This window comes from Antechinus flavipes, chromosome 1 (genome assembly GCF_016432865.1).
Source record: "Antechinus flavipes isolate AdamAnt ecotype Samford, QLD, Australia chromosome 1, AdamAnt_v2, whole genome shotgun sequence".
In the NCBI taxonomy this organism is placed as follows: Eukaryota; Metazoa; Chordata; class Mammalia; order Dasyuromorphia; family Dasyuridae; genus Antechinus; species Antechinus flavipes.
Genome location: NC_067398.1, coordinates 285,979,311 through 286,001,798, shown reverse-complemented (window position 1 = coordinate 286,001,798; position 22,488 = coordinate 285,979,311). Strand labels below are relative to the sequence as shown.

Sequence of the window (22,488 nt, the reverse complement as noted above, 5' to 3'; positions counted from 1 at the left end):
AGACATATATTTGCCTGCTTCTATTTCCTGTTTAAGTGAGTGAAAAGGAGAAATCTAAGCCAATGGATAAAGGACACAGAATCACAGGAACTGGAAGAGATCTCAAAGGTCATTTAATCCAAACAATATCCTCTTTATAAGATCCCTAAAAATGTTCAATTAGACAAATTTTGAGCAAAAAAAAGAGCATGCTACTATAGAAGCAGTCTCTTAATAGTCAAGAGTATGAAAACAAACACTATATAGATAATTTAGGAGAAGGGAGGGGGAAAGCATAGGTAGTACATGAAGATCATCTAAGCATTTTTAACTTAAAAGATTCCTCAAAGTAATTTTTCAAAATTCTACTTTCTTGTAAGTTAGTTTGAGCTAACATTACTGGAATTTTAATTCCTAATTTGGAACAGTTATAAAACCAATGTAATCCATTTTAGCAAAATGTCTTAATTGCTATGATTAATCTTATTGGATACCTATAATATGACACTTTTAATTTAGCATATTACTATACAACCAGTACCATCTTTTTAAAGTTTTATGATAACTTTAACAAATAAACAACATGCAGAGTTTACAGCAATCAGTATTATCTGGTTATATAACAATAGTTCTTTCAATTGGATAATTACTGAATAACTTTCAAAATTATCAGGAATATTACTAATCAGATGTTCTAATGCTACCCAGTTACCTGATTCTTAAAATTTTTATTCAAAGAGATATCTGTAGTATAATTTTATTCAAAGTAATAATAGGAACAATAAAGATAAAAGGGAGCTGATAACGTCTTAAGAAAATTTTATCTACTATTCCAAAACATTTTTCCATCAATGGTTTCTAATGCAGAATCATTGAGAATTATGTGGAGTTGCCATATCTGTACTCAGGCATCAAACATTTATTGAGTATCAATCAACACAACCCTAAGCTGTTTGGCATACTCCTCTAGAAGCAATAGTTGCAAATAAGAAATACAAAATAACTAACAATATAAGACGGTATATGATAAAAGGTAAGTATGCTTGAAGGTGATTAAAAGTGACTTTATGCAGGAAGTTTCATGGCTTCTTAATCATCCTTTTTTATCTTAATTTCATTCTTCCACAGAAATCATCAAGGTTCAGAGAATATTGAGAGACAAAGAATGATATGAGACAGCAACAGATTGCTCTGAGGAAAACAAGGATGTATACAAGGAGGTATAAAGATACCTGCTTAGAGGTTGTGGTCCTAAGATGCAGCCCTAAGCAACATATATTGTGCCAAACACATGACAGTCTTAAGGTTCCCTTTCTTTAGAAATATTGTTATACCACTTCTACAACCTTGTTTTCTCAGGTGATCTGGTCTTTGCCTCGAAAAGCAGAACTTATAAATGAGGAAAGCATACAGAGATACAAGCAGAAGCAAAAGAGGCTGGCTGACCTGGTGGATCTAAAAATCCCAGGATACTTTGAATTTTATCTCACAGTAGCATTCAATTAAATGGATGTTTCTACGTAATATAAAGTTATAATTTTTTCAGTTTCATGATAATTCAGTCAACTAAATGACATTAATTAAGCCATGATAAGTGTGGCAAAGACAGACAGAATGGTATAGTAGTTAGAGTACTGCATCTGGAGTCAGAAAGACCTAGGTTCAAATCCTATCTCAGATATTTATATATAACTCTGGACAATTCACTTAACCATTATGCCTTATGAAGCTGTACATCATGGTCTCTAAAGTCTATAATCAAATGCTATTTCTGAATATTACTAATAAAATATAAGTAAATCAAATGTGATATTTCTAACATAAAAATTGATAAAATAGTGAACAAAAAGTATGTTTCTACGAAGAAAAACTTATAATCAGGACATTTAAAATAAATAAAATTAAGATGTACATGTCCAAATACTGCGTAGCTCTGATGAGATTTTCTAAATTGTCCTAGCACTTTTTTCATTTATGCATCTATTTGCTAATAATACCCATATCAGGGGCAGCTAGGTGGTACAGCCCTGAGGTCAGTGGGACATGAGTTCAGATCTGTCCTCAGACATTTAGTACTTCCTACCTGTGTAATTCAGGGCAAGTCATTTAATCCCAATTGCCTCAGCAAAATAAATAATAATAATAAATAGTAATAATACCCAAGTCATTCCAGAGTATCTTTACTGTATCAGCATATTGCTTTCCTGAAATTAGTTTATCCATATATATTACTACGTAATCATCAACTCAACTAGACCTTATTTCTAGGCCCCTGCCCAGTGAATAACTTCTATTTCCATACTAAACTTTTTAGCATTTAGTAATTCATTGTAAGTTTTTCTACAATATTCAGCAATATTTTTCTTTATCAGAAAATCTAAGATTAGGTGAGGTATAAGTAATGGAGCTATAGAAAAGTGGTCCCAAATTAGCTACACAGAATAGAAGTCTGGCAAAAAGCCTCATTTCCAAAGCAAGTTTACTCAATTTGTGGAATGGGGCCCAGAAATCCCATAGAATAGGGATAAACAGATTATTCACAGTTTAGCCACCCTGCTTCACATCAATTTTTTAAGAAAAATTCAAAATTGAGAGAATATAAAAATATGAAATTTTCATGAAATAATTTGAGCTTTGGCATAATTATGATTCTGCAAATTCAGTTAAATCTCCTATTTTTACATTTGCAAAGTATTTGCATGTATTTATTGCTTGTGTGATAATTAATAAGAATTTACTAAGTACCTATTAGTAAGTACAATTCAAAACACTTTCCCCAAACTCTTTATACAATAAAACATGAAAAGCACACCAGAACATACGCTATAAATTTTTCTCATGCACTGATTTACACACTTCTGCAAAAGATTTTAATCAATCTAACAGTCATTCATTTGTGGCATTCTTTGTCCATTAAATTCAATATTGACAACTTTATTGGCTGTACAGAAAGTACATTTTCATTTCCAACCAAAACTAAAATAAAGTTTTTGCTTACAGAGTTAAGCTATTTACAGATACAAATACAAAGACACACACACACACACACACACACACACACACACAATTTTTTCCTGTCAGCTTTTAATCAGTCATATTATTATTTCACTTTATTATTAGTATTGACTTCGGTTTGAAAACATAACACTTCGACAAAGCTGTATTTTAACATGAACATCCTCCAGCAAATCCAAACTATATTTACTACATGAATATCTATTGATATTCAAGAATTCCAGAAACTTAAAAGTTACTGTCTTCAATTCTACTTTGCAACTCCTGTTTTTTTTTTTCATTGTTTGTCTCAAATTCTCAGCGATTTATTGTAAATTACCTAAAAAATCTGAATTATCAACCACCTGAACCCATTGCCTATGTTTTTTTAAATACTAACATAAATCATTTTTGTTATGATTTTCAACGAATCGAGTACACTATAGAGATTATATAGCTATAATCCAACATGTTAATTATGATAGTTTTTTTTAACTGACCAATAGCTATATTGGAACAGAATTGAAGATTACAGGCTAAACTGAAAGCTACCAGAATGGAAGGAAACTGCGACTGAAGTAAAAAGGAGAGGTAATCACTTTTTCACAGTATTTGCATCGTTTTCTTGTCTCCTCTCTTGTCATCATTTCCACTTCATCCCAACTAGTACCTGGTCTCTCTGCCATGGAACCCCTGAGATTTGCCAATTTGGGTCTAATCTTCTTTTGATACAGACTTCCACAACTTTTCCCAGGTATTTTCAGACCACTATGAGGCAAATGTATCTCCTTCCCAACTCTCCATTTCTCTCTCCCACTCTCCATGTGTACTCTTCTTTTGGAAGAAGAGTACACATGAATGTTTTTGGAAGGACTGTCCCCAGAGTTTAACATATTGTAATGCACATTTGTAGTTAAAATACTTTTTAAAAATCTATTAACTATCTCTTTTCTCCACTCGTCACATATATAACAAATGACTTAGCATCCTATTTCATCCTAAATATTCATTTAGCAGAGAAAACTAAAGCAGGCCAAACCTGAGACCTGTAGCTTCTCCCTCCATTTCTTAAAAATTCTCAGCAGTATCAATCACTTTTCCTGTGATCCCAACATAGGCATACTTATCTACTGCTTACTAAGACTAATTCCCTGAACCAAACATTCTCTCCAGCTTCCTTAAGAACTTTGCTGAAGATTCCTAAAAGGAGGTGGCATCCCTAAGGAAGGGTTAATTGACCAGCATTTTGTTTTAGTTTGTTTGGGGGGGAGAGAAGTACTCAATCCCAGGAGTTTGGGGAAAAATAGGGCTCATAGCAAAGGAAAAGAGGCTCTAATGTTCCTTGTTCATAGGGTTTCCCCTCTCCCAGTTTTTTTGTCTCATCTTCCTTTACCTCCCATTGGACTTTTCAACAAAGTCAATCTAAATAAGAATTGTACTATATTCCACAAATTCAAAGTCCCTTTCCTTTTTCCAGACAAGACAAATTCTGATGTCTCTTGGGGAAACCCTGAAAAACAGAAAGCCATGAGGAGAAATTCGGAAACTTCTGAGGCCATGTTGGACATGTAATTTTGACAAGGGAGCCCCAAACTCTCTAAAACTCCTTCAAGGAGAAAGTCTCCTTGAATCCTGCTTCTGTAGGGGATCTCGCCTGAAGGAGACATCCTAACAGCTTCATTCTGTTTTCCTGAGAAACCACACCATCCTCATTGATAACACTACTGATTAAGCTTCCCATTGAATTAAAGATAAGCCTAGAGACACTCATTCAATTCTATTCAATTCCAGTTCAAGCTGACCAGCCCCCATCAATAACAGGCCAAGGCTTCTATTATAAAAAGAGGCAATTTAAAACCCAGTCCTTGCAGAGGACCTAACATACTATGCCATGCCATGCCAAGGAAACCTCTGTTGGCTGAAACTGAAATAGCCCAGGCAATAAAATTCAAGACAGCCAAAGTGTTGTAATTTTGAGAATGTTAAGTCCATCCCAAATAGAAGAAGGGACAGGCTTATAAACATTCTTGTTCAGCCTTGCTGTTCCATTTGACGTAAACAGTGACTTGACTTTCCACTTACAGGGGGAAAAATAGGGGGCTTACAGGATGTAAGGAGAATACACAATGGAAGATGTTTGACATAGATTATTGGAATAGATCAGAGTTATCCAACATTGTTAGGCAAGCATCCTTATGGATAAACACTTGAGCATTGTTGAGCAAGCACTTTCATAGAGCAAAACACTTCCCTTAATCTAGTTTTTTTTTTTTTTAATAACTTTTTATTGACAGAACCCATGCCAGGGTAATTTTTTATAACATTATCCCTTGCACTCACTTCTGTTCCAATTTTTCCCCTCCCTCCCTCCACCCCTTCCCCCAGATGGTAAGCAGTCCTTTACATGTTAAATAGGTTATAGTATATCCTAGATACAATATATGTGTGCAGAACCGAACAGTTCTCTTGTTGTACAGGGAGAATTGGATTCAGAAGGTATAAATAACCCGGAAGAAAAACTAAAATGCAAGCAGTTTATATTCATTTCCCAGTGTTCTTTCTTTGGGTGTAGCTGCTTCTGTCCATCCTTGATCAATTGAAACTGAATTAAGCTCTCTTTATCGAAGAGATCCACTTTCATCAAAAAACATCCTTGTATAGTATCGTTGTTGAGGTAGAGAATGATCTCCTAGTTCGGCTCGTTTCACTTAGCATCAGTTCATGTAAATCTCGCCAGTCCTCTCTCTATTCATCCTGCTGGTCATTTCTTACAGAACAATAATATTCCATAACATTCATAAAACACAATTTACTCAACCATTCTCCAATTGATGGGCATCCATTCATTTTTCAGCTTCTAGCCACTACAAACAGGGCTGCCACAAACATTTTGGCACATACAGGTCCCTTTCCTTTCTTTAGTATCTCTTTGGGTAGAAACACTGCTGGATCAAAGAGTATGCACAGTTTGATACCTTAATCTAGTTGAGCAAACATTTCTCTGAGGCCATTTGACCCAAGACTGAGGGAGGGAAGGGGAGGTCAATCTTTTGTCCATTTCAAAACAATATTCTCTTTCAGCGTTATCCTCTCTTTATCTCCCTCACCTATTTCCCTAACAAGCCTTTATATATATATCTCTCTTAGGACCTTGCCACTAAGGAATTCAGTCTTTCTATTCATGCATAGCAAAAGCTGACTTCCCAATGCAAATAATAAACTTTTTATCAGTCTAGCTTTTCAGGCTCCTAATTTACAAAGGATCTCTCTGCGCTGCCAAAAAGGGGTTCCCACAACTCCCTACCTATGCCCCGAATCCTAATGGGGATTTAGGGAAGCCAAACCTCTTCATTTGGTTCCCTGAATCCTGAACCTGCTACTAACCTCATCATTTAACTCCCTGAACACCAGGAACCCTAATCTCATTATTTTGCTTCCCTGAATCTAATCTCATCAATTTAACTTCCTAGAGAATGTTTCCTCCTGGAATTAGATGGCTTCTGAAACAATCTGAACATTCTTTGAAAACTGAAGAAAATCTATTAGAACAACAAAATGCATGGTTCAGTTTTATTAAATATTTCCTAAGCACCTACTTTTGAGTAAGTTATCAGGCAAAATATAAAGGATACGAACAAATAAAGGAAAGAGCCCCAGTCTTCAAAAGAGCTTACAAGGTTTGCAAAGAGTTTTACAAATGTCTAATTAACTCACAACCACCCTGGGAAGTAAGTGCTATTATTATTCCCATTTTACAGATTAGGAAACTGCAGCAAAAAGGTTAAGTGACTTGCTCAGAATCACAAAACTATGGCTTTACTCTCAGGATAAGCAAACCATAACCTGGAACATCATCCTACCGAGTTCTGCATCACAGCCAATTCCGGATTCCTTTGAACCAGTATCATAGAAAGTCTGAGCCAAAGTGGTGTTTGAATTATTTCCCAACCATTCCTTTTAAAGGTGCAAATAGGGCCCGGGGGATGATTTGCCTAAGGCTCATAGCAATGGGACCAGGACTTCAGAGTCCACTTATTCAGACTCAAAGTTCAGTACTTCTATCTCTTTCCTCCTCTCCTCAATTCTAAGCTGCCCTCGGATGCCGTTCGACCCCACTCTTATTCCATTTCTGTCTTTCCCCATTGCTCCGAAGCAACTCCTCCAGATGTTTAGTGATAGCGATGAGTTCTCCTACCTTGGTCTGAATACTAGTATCGAACTTGTCATTTTTGAAGCTAAATGCATTCTGGTGCCTCTGAGGTCTGGTCCGGGTCACATTCCCTTTCTGGGAGCTCATCTCGGAAGTTGCCGCCTCCAGGAAAGGTGGAAAAGAAAGAGAAACGAGATTGGGAAGTTAGGGGCTCAGGGGAGCCCCTCACACCCAAAAAAGGTTCCAGAGAATTTGGCCAGAAGGCGCTGGAGTGATATAGGGCGAACACGAGGAATTCTCAGCGATTCCTAGGCTGACCCGGAAGGAAGCGCTTCAGCTAATTCTCCACCGCCCACGTGACTCCTGGGGCGGGGGAGAGGGAAACGATTCAGAAAAACTCCACAGTCCCTTAGCAACACCCAACTCACGAACATCCACCTCTCCAAGACGACGAATCACTCACTTTCTGTGTCTTTCCCTTAAACTCCAAGGACTAATCCTGCTTTCTTCGAAAGGGGACTTGTCTCATTTACCCCACTCCTTATCAAAGCTAAGGGGCCCGCAATGGTCGCTCTGATTGGTCTAGCTTTTCCGCAATCCCCGCCTCTTGCCGTCACCACTCGGCCGTTCCGGAGGCCCCTTGTGAGTCTCGCTCAGCTGGGCGGCTCCTGATTGGCGAAAACCCAAGCCAGGATGGGTCGCTCCTCCCCCGTGCAGACTGAAGCCCGAGTTGTGTGCGACCGAGGCCATCTGTTCGTCGTGGTCTTAACTCCCGCTTTACTGTGGGTCGGTTTTGTCCCTCTTCCTCCCCTTCCAACGCCCCCCTCCCCCTCCCCGCCTTCCCATTCTACGCTCCATACTTTTCCCTTTCTCTACGTGAGGGAGCCCAAGGGCCTGACCAAAAGACACCTAGCTGGCTTTTTTCCGTGGACGGAAGAAAAGAAGCATCGGCCGCAACCACCAGGACCACTACCACGCGGGACATAAGGCCCCAGAGCAGCCTCTCGCGCCCAAGCCGTTACTCAGCAGAAGAGTCACTTAATCTGAGCAGCGCGAGGAGGACTCCGGGGCGAGAGGCAGCGAAGAAGGAGCTCTCGGGGCCCCTGACCCCCTTCTCCTTCTCCCCTCTTCCTCAGCCGCCGCGATCTGGTCTTATCCTTCCTCCTTGGGACGAACACGCCGAGCCTCCAGCCAGGCGGGAAGAAGACCCGCCGCCATTGGAAGGGGTCCCTCGGCGACGGCGGCGGTGGACTTCGTCCTTTGGGGAGGGAGGCGAGAAACCCGGAGTGTGAGAGCGAAGTGGGAAGGGGAAGGGGGGGGGGGGGGGGACGGGACGGACGTCCCGGTTTTTCGAGAATAAGAGGCTCTCCCGCGCTAGGTTCCTTGAACTCAGCCTTTCTCTGAGGTGCAGGTGAGTTTTCGACGGGGGTAGGAGGGGAAAAGTCCCGGGGTCGGGACTAGGGGTACGGGTCGGCCCTGTCCCCTAATGCAGCTGCAGCACCACCTAGGCCCCGAAACTGCAGAGGAGACAGAACCCGCCGGGGCTGGCGGGGGGAGGAGGAAGAGAAGGCGACGAAGGCTGGGAAGGAGAAAGGCTGGGGAGATGCCTTTGTTGGGTACCCGCAGAATCCCGGCCTTGTGTCCGGGAAGCTAGAGGTGGGATTAGTTTTTGGGGAAGATTATGACTAGATTGGGGAGAGAGGGCACTGGCTCTAAATTAGTCTTGTCATTGTGGAATCAGTGCTTGATGAGTCCTGCCTCTAGATAGGGGTGCCCGGCTCTGAGCCATTCGTGGTAGATAAAAGGTGTGGGGAAGGTACGTTAAGAGCTTTCTTGCTTATTCCTGGAAGAGGAAGAGGAAAGGGAAGGGGAAGGGGAGGGGAGTTGATCCTGGTTAGGGATGCCCCAGCTTTAGGTGACTTGAAAGGATTCTTAATCTTCGAATCGGCTACTAGACTGATTTCTGACTGGAGGCAGATATTCGGGGTCTGGATGTTGGGGAGGGGTGGGGAGATGCCATAATGTTTTGAAGTTTGTTTGGAGGGGTGTAATTTTTTTTTTTCCTTTCCCTTTTGTTTTTGGAGCGTTCCGTTTCTGGGACTGGTCTCTTCCCTCCACTCCCATCCCTCGCCCTCCACTCCCACCCCTCGAAGTGTTTACATTAGGAATTCCCTTTTTAAATTAGAATTTTGTGCGGTTAAGGGAAAAATTGAAAAAAATTCACGTTGCATGTTGCTCTGAAGTCAATTTGTGCTATAAATTTTATGTGGATTAAAAATGTGTTTGAAGAGGGATTTTTGTCCATTTCTTCCTTCCTCACTGAAAAACGTTACTTGAGATTCTTCCTCCTCCACCCCTTTCCCCAGTTTTGTTAGTGAGAACAAAAAATAGATTTCAAGTTGGAAGGGATCTTTATAAATTAAATCCCCTTCCTTTCCCCCCGATTTACAGATGAGTAAATTGAGCCTCAAAACTAATATGTCTGGAGGAATTTGAATCCAAGTTTTTAAGTCCTAAAGTGAATTTAACAAGATTTTTGGAGCAAAAGCTCCCAAAAAAGTTTATTTAAAATGAAAGCCATCCTCCTATTTGTAAAATGTAATATAATGTAGTCTTATTTCATGATTTTGATAATTTATTCCTAGTCATTTTGTGATTCTGTTATAGTATAACATCAGTGTTTGCAATCCTCTTATACATATAAAATATACTATAAAAGATATACATCTTTTGTACTTATGTAGTTAAACAGATAAGGAAACTGAGGTTCAGAGATGGGACTTGGCAGTGGTCAACACAGCTGGAGTCAATGTTTGGGATTAGTGCTTCTGAGCCAAGTGTGTCTTGATTGGTTCTTGTAATTCAAATCTCATTAGGGGAGTTTACAAACAAAATCAATTTATAAAAATAAGTTTTAGTCTCTTATGATGTCCATACTATAGCAACAATAATCAGAAATAGGAAATAATGACTGATGTGCTTTTGCCTGTATTCTTTGCTTTCTTTTTTGGGGACTCTATTCATGGAATTAATTGAGTACAGCAAGACCAACTATATTTCAGGAAACAGTGTTAAGGTAATCACAACTGAAGTATATTTGGATTGAGAAGATTCATCTCTAAAGCTCTTTCCGTTTCTAAAAGCCTATAACTTTCCAAGGACATTAATATTTATCACCTATTATTTTGACCTCTTTGGATTTAGGGAAGTTAATTGCAGAAGCTAAGATTTAGACTTTTAGAAATCTAAGCAGATTTAATCCTCTCCCTGTGAAATATGCTAGTTGCTCTGAAGACTTTTGTTTCTTTTTTTGGAATTTGTACTAATATTGAAATTTTGTCTGAAATAACTTGATAAAATGTCATTGGGATAAGCAGAATAACATAAAGCGTCTTATTAATGTGTTATTTCTTTGCTTAGTGAATATAAGGTGGAACTGAGCTTTTGATTTGAGTTCATTGACTTGCTTTACAAGTTTACAAACTTTAGTCATCTAGGGTGCTTCATCTAGTTCAGTTTCTTCACATCTTTTAGATGGGTCATGATCCAGTCTTGCTGACTTCTTGGGGGAGACTATGAGAATATAAAAATAACGATGCGCATTGTTTTGAAAGAAATTTTTCGATTTAACATTAGAGAAAATATTTTAGTTTTTTGAGTTTTTATTATTTTTGAAGAATTTGAATTGACTCTTACACAATTAATATTAAGAATTATGGCATAGTTGGGACATTTATGTAATCTATTTGAATATATGCTCTCATTTTAGTTCTTAGTTTAGTTTCAGAACTCATTTTTCATCTTTTCTGGAGATTAGTCAAAGGTGTTGATATTTGTTGAATTTAAAGTTTTTTTTTTTTTTTTAAAGATGTTTTTAATGATCCTATAGAACTTTTTCAGGTAAAGATTTATATTGCTACAATGAGAATCCCTGATGATGGGAAATTAGTCACAGAATGATGGTGTGCTTTTTACTAGTAGGTTTCATTTCAGATTTCAAATTTTTACCTATTAAGCTTAACATCACCAAGAATGGTGAATATTTACAAATTCTAGTTGTTCTTGCCTCTGCATGATTTTTTTCTAGTTTACAGGGTTTTTTTTAGTACTGACGGTAATCTCAGTTTTTATAAAATTAAAATGTATATCTTTTCCTCACTGAATTAATGAGTATCCCTGAATGAATTTTTTGCTGCAACTTCAGGTTTTAATACCCTACGAGCCTGAAACTAGAATTTTTAGATGACAAATAGCAGGCTTTTAATTGTAGATAGAAGAAAGAAAAACAACTTGAAAATTGGAAGTGAAGACTAGTATATGAAATAAAAGTAGAAAAGGGAAGTATAATGGAATGTATATTCCACCTCTGAAATTGTTTCTTGGACACCTAGGTGCTATGAGATATATTCTAGGGAGTCAAATTACTTTATAAACATCACCTTTTTAATATCCACATTTCAAAAAATAGACATTGATTAAAGCATGGATCATTTTGTACTTGAGAATACTAAAGCAGTTCAATCAACCAAGATGATAAAAGTGAGGGTAAAAGACCAACTTTCCCGAAAATCCACTAAAATCTTGACTAAAATTTTGTTCCTTCCATATTCCTGCAGTATTCTCTTAATTAACTTCCCGGAAAATATAAATACAAAAAAAAGTATTTCTTAAATTGAAATCTTAGTTTTGGGAAATTATTATAAAAATAGTATACCCAGAATAGTTTTTAATGTGAGGAAAAATGAATGTAGAAGTTGAATGTAATTATGGATATAAAAGTTGCAATGATTTTCTTTTACTAATGTACACAGAGAAGAACTTATGGTCTTATAAGAACATCTAACCATTTTGACTTTTGAAAGTATAACTTTAATAAGAAGTTAGGGCTGGAGCAACTAGGTGTTGAAGTGAATAGAGCACCAGCCCTGAAGTCAAGAGGACCCGTGTTCAAATATGGCCTCAGGCACTAACACTTCTAGCTGTGTGACCCGGAGCAAGTCATTTAATCTCAGTTGCCTCAGCCAAAAAAAAAAAAAAAGTAGTAGTAGTAGTAGCAGCAGTAGCAGCTAAGAAAATGTATATGCCCAAGAAAAAAAGACTTTTTAGTTTACATTAGATATATTTTTTTTCATTTTGCTTCCTCTCTTTGCCTTGCTCATAAACAATTGTGTAAGCTGAAACTAAATGATAGTCTGGACATTTTCTCTCTATTTTAATCAAATGAAAATTGAAGAAATTCAATTAAGGCTATTAACTATTAATTCAGTTAAGAATATTAACACATTATAAATATAATTTGACAGTGTATCTTAGGCATAGATTTTCTTTACTGCAAGGGAATGTTATACACCATCCATCCAATATCTTTATTTTACAGATGAGATGTCTGGAAAAATAATGTCTTGGTTATGATTTGATAGCCATCATAGTAACAGAGCTAGAACAAGAAGACTGTATTTCCTGACTTAGAGGCTTCTTTACTTTCCATCATATTGCAGTAGGTAACATCCAGCTTGAAAAATAAATAAATTCTTTGCTCTTCAACTAACCCTCAAGTAAAAATTACCGTAAGTTCATAATTCTCTAGAAAAGATTTTTAACATTTTATATGTAACGTTAATACAAATATAATGCAATGCTAACATTATTATATTTATTAAATTGTTAAGTCATTTCTGTGCTGTACAGCTGTAGAATCCCACTGCCACCATTTTACAAAATTTGTTTAGTGTTATATTTTGTTCAAAGACTATAAGTAGTGTTAAATTGAGCTTTTATTCATTTAATAGGAATTAGGAAGGTCTTCGTAGCAAGAAGGAAATAACAATAATTGGTTATAAACATCATTGTGAAATGACATTAAAAATAGATCTCTTTTATACAGTAATAGAGACAAATTGATTTAGTTTGGGGGAATTCATTGTCTTTGGATAAACTATTAATTTGAAACCTAATTTCTAAGTTTTACATTTTTATCACCATGTTTTTATTATTTCACTATGGCTTATGAACTTTTAACAGATTTCAATATGTTGTTGATGAATCATTTTCAGTCCTGTATGGTCCTTTATGACTCCTTTTGGAAGTTTTCTTAGCAAAGATATTAGAATGGTTTTCAACTTCTTTCTTCAGTTCATTTTACAGGTGAGAAAAACATGGGTAAGTGACTTGGCCCAGGGTCACTCAATTAGTAAGTATCTGAGGACAAATTTTAACTTAGATCTTAAATATTTCCAAGCCTGGCACTCTATCTACTTGTAAAGAAGCCCCTGAACTTGTTTTTTTGAGTTTCCCAAATTTCCAGAGATAAACTCCCCTAAACACACTGCACCACTTAGTTGCCCTACATCAGATAACTACTTAGGGTAATACCACTTAGGTACATACCACTTGGCTTCTGAGTGTTGGTTTATATACTTTATCCAATTTCATCCAGGCAGTTAGGTGGTACCATAGATAGACCTCAGGATGACTTGAATTCAAATGTGACCTTAAAGATTTATAAATTTTGTGACCTGAGCAAGTCATTTAACTTGTCTGTCACAGTTTCTTCAACTATAAAATGAAGGCACCTACTTCCCAAGGTTGTTATAAGGATCAAAAGAGATAATAACTGTAAAATCCTTAGCATCATCCTTTCTTCTAAGGCTTGCCTTGATAATATGAAAGTGTTTTGAAAAGTTACAAAGTGCTTTGTAAGGATGGAGTAAGTGCTTGTTGGAGGACAATCAGAGCAAAGGAAAGGAAACAAGAGGTGAACTTGGTATGAAATATAAGTAGGCTAGTTTAGTTGGATTGTAGAATTCAGAGAAGAGTAAATTATAAGAAAGCTGAAAAATTAGATCAAGGCCAGGTTGTAATAAACTTTAAATACCAGATGACTTTATATTTGATTCTAGAAGTGACAGAGAGTCACTAGAGCTCATTGATCCAGGTGACATGCATTAGAAAAGTCATCATAGAGCTAAGTGGAGGATGGATTGGAGTGCAGGGGGAGAGGCTTGAGTCAGGAAAAACTGTTAAAAGACTTGGAAATGGCCCAGGTGAGAGAAGATGAGGACCAAAATCTTTTGAAACAAAGGAGATTTTCATGAAAGATTTGTCTTGCTGCAATAAGAGAGACTATTTGAGGTTATGTAACATAAATTTCTAGTGGACCCAGTCAGCCTGATAATATGATTTTTCTCCAGTTTCATTCAGCTGCATATTTGTAAAAGCAAATTTGTAAAAGCATTGAATGGAGTGATTGATTCAAGACTGAGATCTGTAAGGTCAGATTGGGGGAGAAGCACTCAACTCAGCAGAGTTGAACTAGTTCATCAAGTGCTTAAGGTGGGAAAGGAAAAAGAATATAGTTAGAATGAGGGGAAAGAACTGAGGTAATAGAAATCTTGGTTTTGGTGAAAGACAAGATTTGAGGTTATAAAGCAGAGGTGAATGAGTATAGATTGTTATTAAATAAAACAATTTCAAAATTTATGATTGTGGAAGTAGTGCATTTTGTGAATCAAATGTATGAATATCTTTGTAGCTAATATGAAATGGAGCAGTAAGTCATGTGAAATAAATCAGTTGAAAAACTGATAAAAGGGCAGGTATTGAGAGATTGAGCCCAGACAGTGAATTCTTTAAGATGCAGAGCATAAGGTAATTTTCTCAAGAAATATAACCGAAGAGGATTTAACTAGAGGTATTAGGTTCTTGTGGGGAAGGAAAGAAAAAAAAAAAATTAAACAAATGCAATTTTTTTTTTAAGAATTTGGGAGACTTTGTAATACTTGTAAGATAATGGACTGCTTTGCAAGAGAATTGAAGGTGGGAACATTCCTATCTGAGTGCATTAGAGAAAAAGCACTACCTTTTCAGTAGAGAGAGTGGAGGAACATGTTATTTGAATGATATTATATAAAGAGGTGGGGGAGGTGTTTTTTTCTGAAAAGTATAAGGTGAAGTTCTTGACTGAGGAAATTGTTGGGGGCAACTACTAAGACCATTTGGAACAACCAAAATAGAGTGTAGGCTAGGGACACTCTTTTGGTGGTAGATGAGGGAGGGGGAAGGTGTTCGCAGAGATTCTGCTTCCATCCTGTTCAATCCTGAGTCTGGGGACCAAGAATAAAGATTACGGACTTTTGCTTATCCTGACTCCAACTGATTCTGGGGTGTCCTGGGTGCTAGCGTGGTTGTTACAATAGGACAAAAAGTCAAGGGAATTATCAGTAGGAAATTATGTAGAATTGATTTACTTCATATGGTTAAAAAAGGAAAGAAAGGGGAATATAAATACTTTGATAATTTTATCCTATAGCCATTAGGGAGCCATTGAAGGTTTTAGCGCAGAGGGATAACATTAATAATAGCATTTCTATTGTATCTATTGTGTACTAGACATAGTACTAATCAACACTTTACAAATTTTAAGTCATTTGATCTTCACAGCAACTCTGGAAGGTAGGTGCCCTTTTTATCCCTATTTTTCAGTTGAACAAACTAAGGTATACATATGTTTATACACACACACACATATGTATATGTGTATATTATATATGTTACAATTGAAGAAACTGAAGTAAACAGTGATTAAGTGATTTGTCTTCAGGATTACGAGTGTCAGATCCTGAATTTAGAACTTAGGTTTTTTTGACTCCAGACCCAGTGCTTTATTCACTGTGCCAGCTAGCTGGTCAGATCTGTGCTTTAGGAAAATTATGTTAGTGCTCTGTGGATAATTTATTGAAAAAGGGAAAGCTTGAAGACAGGGTGAGGTTATAATAGTCTAAACTACTGTGGTAATTGTGTTAGAAAGGAAAGGAATGCAAAGATGGTATAACAATAGATTTTATTAGACTTGGAAATTAATTGGTTATGTAGAATGAGAGAAGGAGTTTCATGTAACTCAAGTTTATAAATATGTGACTTGAAGAATGGTAGTATCTTCAGAAATAGGGAATTTATTTAGTTTTAGATAAGTTCAATTTGAGATGTTAATGATATTATATCTAGTTAGAGATAGCAATAAAGAAACTAGCTATATGAGATTGGAATTCAGAACAGAGATTAGAGCTAGTAATAAAAATTTGGAAGTTGTCCTTTATAGAGATGATAATTAAACCCATGAGAATAGAGGAGATCATAAAGGCAAAGAATTTAGAGAGATGGAGAAGAGGATCCTGATGGAACCTTGGGGGACCATACATGCTCATTAGCTTAAAGATGGGTGATTATAAAACCTTGGAGACTTGAGGAAGGATTAGATAGGAACACCAGGAAATAGCAGTACCTTGAAAGCCAAAAGAATAAAGAAGTTTTGAGTGATGAGGAGGAGGATCAATAGTTACTAAAAAGTTAAGAAAGGTGAGGATTGAAAAAAGGCTAGATGGGATTTAAGCAGTTATTTTTGAAAGAGACATGTCAGTATAATACTGGTAGTATGAGAAGCTAGATTTCCTAGAGGTTGAAGAAAGGAGGAAACATTGGGAAATAGATAACTTTTTAGGAGTTTCTCTGTTAAAGGGAAACATGGTTATAGGGCATAAAATTCAATTAATTCACATTATCACAAAAGTTCAAAGTTGTAAAGGGCCTAGAGGCCACCTAGTCAAACATGTACCTAATAAATGCCTCTGCAGCAGATTCAATAAATGGTTACCTACACTTCATTTGAAAACTTCCACTAAGGAGCAATCCACTATTTCCTAAGTTAACCCCCACCACTTTTTAGACCTCTAATTATTAGCAACCTTTTTCTCATATAAAACTGAGATCTGAGACTCTAGTCTTTTCCTAATTCTCTAAATTGTGTCTTCATCAGGGTAAATATCCCTTTTCTTCAATCATCTTTATATAATATGGTCTCTAGTTCCTTAATTATCCTGGTCACATCTTTCTGATCAGTATTCTTCTGGAGTACCCAGAATTGTAGCGATATAACTATCAAAGTAGAGCACAGTGTGGACTATAATCTCCCTCATTCTTCATGTAGCAGGGCTTCAAGCAAGTGTTTCTCTTTATTACTTAGAGATTCTGAGGCAAAATGACAGGTCTCCAGGCAAAAGCTAGATCTACTCTCTCAAAGTCTAGAACTAGAATTGAGGACAAAGTTGTACTTAGCAGATAAGACTTGCATCATTCACTATAGAGTTCATGTTTGTTGACAGTGGATTTAGGAAGAAGTTCTAGTCTCTTCAGCTTAGAATATTAAGCTTTTTACAGAAGGCTAATTTTTAATATGCCTAAGTAATGTGAAATTTGTGCTTTGTTCTTTGTGACATCTCTCCAACTTTTCATTATTTGAAATTCTCTCAGAGGGAGACTCTTAATAAGTATTACTTATGGATGATTGGGTGGGGAAGAGATCTGTGTTTAAATTCATCAAGATATAAAATAAACAGAAACTTGATTGACTATTGACTGCCTAAAGGTTGTTTTGAAACATAGGCATTCCCTAAGAAAAAACAGAAAGCATCAGTAAAATTTTTAAAATTGAGATCAGAGGTTAACAATTTTGGCAGAATCTATTAATGAAATACAAGATTGTACTTTAGACCTTAAAAGGGAAGGGATCTTGAAGATATGATCCATAAGCTAAAGACTTGATGTAATTTACAAGAGAACCCCACAGTCATAGATATCAAGACATTATTTCATTAACCATTATGTTTTAAATAAACTTGTTCATTTAATTATTAGAAGTGAATTGTCTTTTGTGTTATATTTCTATGTTTTTCACCTTTAGATCATTTCTAAAAACGAGCTTGTATAGAACACTAGGAAATTGGTATCTTAGCAAGCAGAGTTGCATGTCAATCTTATTCGACCTGTGTTGGAGGGGAATGAGAAGTGATAAGTTCAGTATTTCCTCAAGGTTCTTTTCCATTAAGCTAGTTTTTCCTTTATATCTTTAAAAGTTGTTTTGTAGCTATTTAAGTACAAATGTTATTCAAATATTGTTACAGTTTTAAGTAGTTTTTATAGCTATTTTTCCCCAAGAGAAAGGACATATTTAGATTTAACGATCAATTAATGTTTTGTGGGTTTTTTTAATTTAAGTCATACTTAGAGGCAGTCTTTTTCCCAAAAGAATTAGTTTGAGTTACTGATATAAAATTGAAGGAGATGTTAGATATCACCAAGTTCAAATTAGAGATATAGAAAAGTGACTTGTGGAGGGTCACACATCAAGGGAGTGGCTGAAGTGGGTTTTGAACTTAGATTTTCATGACACCACATTCAGTACTCTGTTGACTTAATATTGTATACACAAACCATATTACTTTTCAGAAAGCCATCAACTAAAGAAGAAATAGAAATGGTTTTCTCAGAATTAGTGGCAGAATGAGAATCAGAATACCTGGCTTCAAATCTTGTCTTTCCTACTTGCCACAGAATCATTTACCATCCCTGGTCTTAAGTTTCTCTGTCTCTGGAGTTATATTAGATCAAAGCTTTTTAAACTGTGGTCATGACCCCTCTTCCATATGGGATTGTGTAACTGATTGTGGAGGTCACAAAATTATAGTTATTAGTAAATATTGATTTGCCTATCTGTTTTATATACCTGGGGTCATGTAAAAATGTCTCAGTGAAAAGGAGATTGCAAGTGAAAAAAAATTTAAAAGATCTGAACTTGATGCTTGTGAGTTCTCTTTTAATTCAAAATTCCTTGATACTAGTAAAATTTTATTCATCAAAGCACTACGCCAAATACTGACCTTAACCATTTTCAAGTTGCTTAATGAAAATATATAAATGAATTGGGATCTCAGTGATACAGATGTTACTTCCACCAATACAGGTCCTACCTGCCAATACTTAGCCTGATCAACTTAATCTATGTCCTCTCATAACTTGATTTTAGAGCATCAATCCAGTATTTTGAGAGCCTTCCTTGCTTTTTCTTGATACAACAGATACTATTGAAACACGCGAGCTAACCCTCATTTTATCTCTTTTGTCTTTTGAGTAATCCTCAATTTTAATTCTTTGGAGAATAATAAACAGTAAACAGCCAAAAGAAAGTAAAGCTGCCAAAAGAATATTAGATTTTTAAATTTAGGGTTTTGTTTTTATATAGAAGTGTGAGATTATTAAAAGAACTTTGTACTTTTCCAATTTATATCTCTAGATCTCAACTACTCTTGTTTATTTCTGGCCCTTTGTCCATTTGCAATGATCAAGATATATATAGATAGATAGATAGATATGTTTACATATATATATATATATATATATATATATATATATATATATTATATATATATATATATATATATTCCTTCTCCCCCACTCCCCCCTTACTGGCAAGCCCTATAGGTTGTCTATCCAGCTAGTAGGTCTTTGCTCGGCTTACTTTGATAACTCAAACTCTTTAGAGTTACTATGGATACCATCTAGGAGTGTTTCATGGCTTAATGCAGTCAACACAGAACTATACATGGATAACTTCAGAAGAATAGCCTTAACCAATAGAAAATCTATATTCCCTGTTGTATCTCTATGACAATAGCAAATATTTTCACCACCAGTTGTCTTTTTTTTTTTTTTTTTTTTTGATTCTTGGCATTAATCATCAGAGATTCACTAAATAAGCTTTATCTTTTAAAATTTTTCTTTCATGGAATCTTTTATGATTTTGATGCAGAATATTCTTACGTAGCATTTAGCTTTATAGCCTCAGCTATTTTTTGTACTAAGCACAACATTCTCTACATCTTTGAATCAGTTCTATAATGTTAAAGATGTGGTCTTACATTTTTACACTTTTTTTTTTAAAGATGTGAATTCTACTTTTCTAATAACTTCATCATGCATTGTTTTGTTTTTATATATTGATAACACCATTTTTGGGTAATGTATCTAATTTCTCTATGCCTTTGGTATTTTAAGATACTTGGATATATATAGCTTCTATCATGTACTTCCTCTGGGTCTACTTGATAATAGTTTAGCTGTTTTCCTATCATAGTTTTTTGTAGTGACATTTCTACAAATACTCTGTAGTATGAAAAATTACAAAAATTCTTATAATATTTTTATTCATTTGTTGTCCTTTAATTTTCATCTTTAAATACCATCAAGGTGACTTTGCTTAGTTGAATCCAACTTTAAAAAAAAAAATTTCCCCCTCTACAGGCTCACAATTTTGTGACGTGATCTTGTAATCTTGTTAACATGTAAGATTTCACAAATGAGTTAAATTTTCAAAATTGATATTGCTTTCAATTGTGATGACTCTGAAATTGCAAGCAACTGGAGTATTTACTAAGTGAGGAGCTAAGAATTTTTTCTTTTTTTACCTGTTTATGGCAATTGATTTGTATCACTTAAAAGTTCTGTATGAAATTTCAATCAATTTATATAGTTGTCATTTTTCTGTTTTCTAGTACCTATTTTATTTAAGTATCTAGTTTATTTAAATATAACTGGTTTGAGCTCTTCATTCATTGCCTTCTTTTAATTGTGTAATAATGTCTGATTCTGCAATAAGTCTTGTTGAATAAAACAACTTTATTTCTGAAGATGTTATTTAAAACTTGTCTCAATAAGCATCATCCTGTTCTTTTCCAGGAGAAAAAATTCATGATACATGAGAAGTTTATTTCCATATTCCTGAATAGCATTTTCCAATAGATTTCTTTCTTTCTTTCTCTCTCTCTTTTTTTTTTTTTTTTTTTTTTTTTTGAGAAGATGGGAGTCATTGGAAAAAAAGTCCTGATGTAGGAAAAGATTGAAAGCAAAAGGAAAAGGGGACAGTAGGGGATGAAATGAATAGATAATGTCACAATAAACATGAACTTGGACAGATTTTGAAAGATAATGGAGGGTTCTTGGAGTCACGTAGAGTGGTATACAAATAAATGACTGAATAACAATTATTTCCTTTTATTCTCTTCTCCCTTCCTAAAGAGCAGTATCCTTGAGAACTTGACTATCTTGTATCACAACTTGTACTTTATTAGAAAGTAGAATGTTAAATTGTCATCTGTTTCCTACACTTTCTGGACATCATGATGTTTCCATAGGCCCTTGGAATGATAATGTTCAGGTCATTCTAACTTATTTAAGTTTATAAAGTAATTTGCATTTAATTTGAGTATTCTCTCAAGAACTTTGTTTTTTGTTCTTCAAAATTCTACAATTAGCATCTCTTAGAAAATGATTAGCAAATCAGAAATTTCAGTCTGAAATATTTTTTGAGTTCTGGAAACCCATCCTGTCTAAAATCAAGCTCATTCTTTTTCTCCAGCTTATTTCTCCTTTTTAAAGTGTGCTTTTACTATTCATGAAATACTTCACATAAGAAAATTGGAATTTTCTTAGACTCTTTCTTTCCTTTCATGTTATAGGGAATCAGTCCAATAACTATACTTTTCTAACATTTCTTTGTGTCTGCGTCCAATATTCCTTTTCTTCTGACTACTTGCGTAGGCTACCATAGTAGTTTGCCCACAGGTCTTCCCATACCACTTCTTTCAGACCACTAATCTTTCATTCCATCTTTTATCTTTGTTTCCTTGAAGATCTAAATTTATATACTGCCATCTGAATAAACTTCAAACTTCATAAACAAGGACCATCATAACCTTCTATCACTTTGTCTTTCTAGCCTTATACTACTGTATTGCATACTCTTCTGTCAAGCTAAGTTTTTTAAAAAAGCAAAGTTACACCAGCTTTTTGTGATTTGCAAACAGTTCAAAGAAAACTAGTGTAACAGGGATAGGTAGCATGGAATGAAGATTGCAATCAAAAATTCATTCTTCTTAATAAATCAATCCATTTACACAAATGTTTCAGGTTTCTATAAGATTGAAAGAAAATAAATGAATAGTGAAGAAACTTAACTGCAAGTATTAGTTGGTTAAGTAACCTTAAAACCAAATTCATTTGCATACTTTTATATTTACAAGACAAGTGACTGGCGCAAATGGCACTGTGGCAGCTAAATAGTCCAATGTTTGAGGAAAATAACTTTAATGTGCATAAAATAGGCTTATTTGGAAAAAGGATACCTATTGGAACTTAAATTTCTTTCCTCCCTTTTTTTATTCAATAATACTTTATTTTCCCAATTATATGTGAAGATAGTTTTCAACATTCATTTTTGTAAGATTTTTAATTTGAAAATTTTCCTTCTTCCTCTCTTTTCTCTCCTTCCCAAGATAGTAAGCCATATGATAGAGGTTGTACGTGTACAATCATTTTAAACATTTTCATATTATTTGTCTTGTGAAAGACAAATCATTACAGAAGGGAAAAACCATGAGAAAAAACAAACCAAAAAAAGGTGGTCTATATTCAATCTCCATAGTTCTCTCTGAATACAAATGATTATCTTCCCTCCCAAGTTTATTGGAATTGTCTTG

General features: G+C 35.4%; 2 protein-coding genes across 2 annotated transcripts in view; one reads left to right on the top strand and one right to left on the bottom strand.

The window, feature by feature from the left end:
* The window catches only part of C1H9orf85 (chromosome 1 C9orf85 homolog), a 48,444-nt gene extending 40,807 nt beyond the window's left edge, over positions 1 to 7,637 (bottom strand). Inside the window, exon 1 of the mRNA XM_051962119.1 lies at positions 7,169 to 7,637. Within this exon, the coding sequence (XP_051818079.1) occupies positions 7,169 to 7,270 (102 nt within the window). The 5' untranslated portion in view covers positions 7,271 to 7,637. The remainder of the gene's footprint in view (positions 1 to 7,168) is intronic.
* A 794-nt stretch (positions 7,638 to 8,431) lies between these two features.
* Positions 8,432 to 22,488, top strand: part of ABHD17B (abhydrolase domain containing 17B, depalmitoylase) — a 29,476-nt gene continuing 15,419 nt past the window's right edge. Inside the window, exon 1 of the mRNA XM_051962109.1 lies at positions 8,432 to 8,534. The gene's annotated coding sequence lies outside the window, so the exon portion shown is untranslated. The remainder of the gene's footprint in view (positions 8,535 to 22,488) is intronic.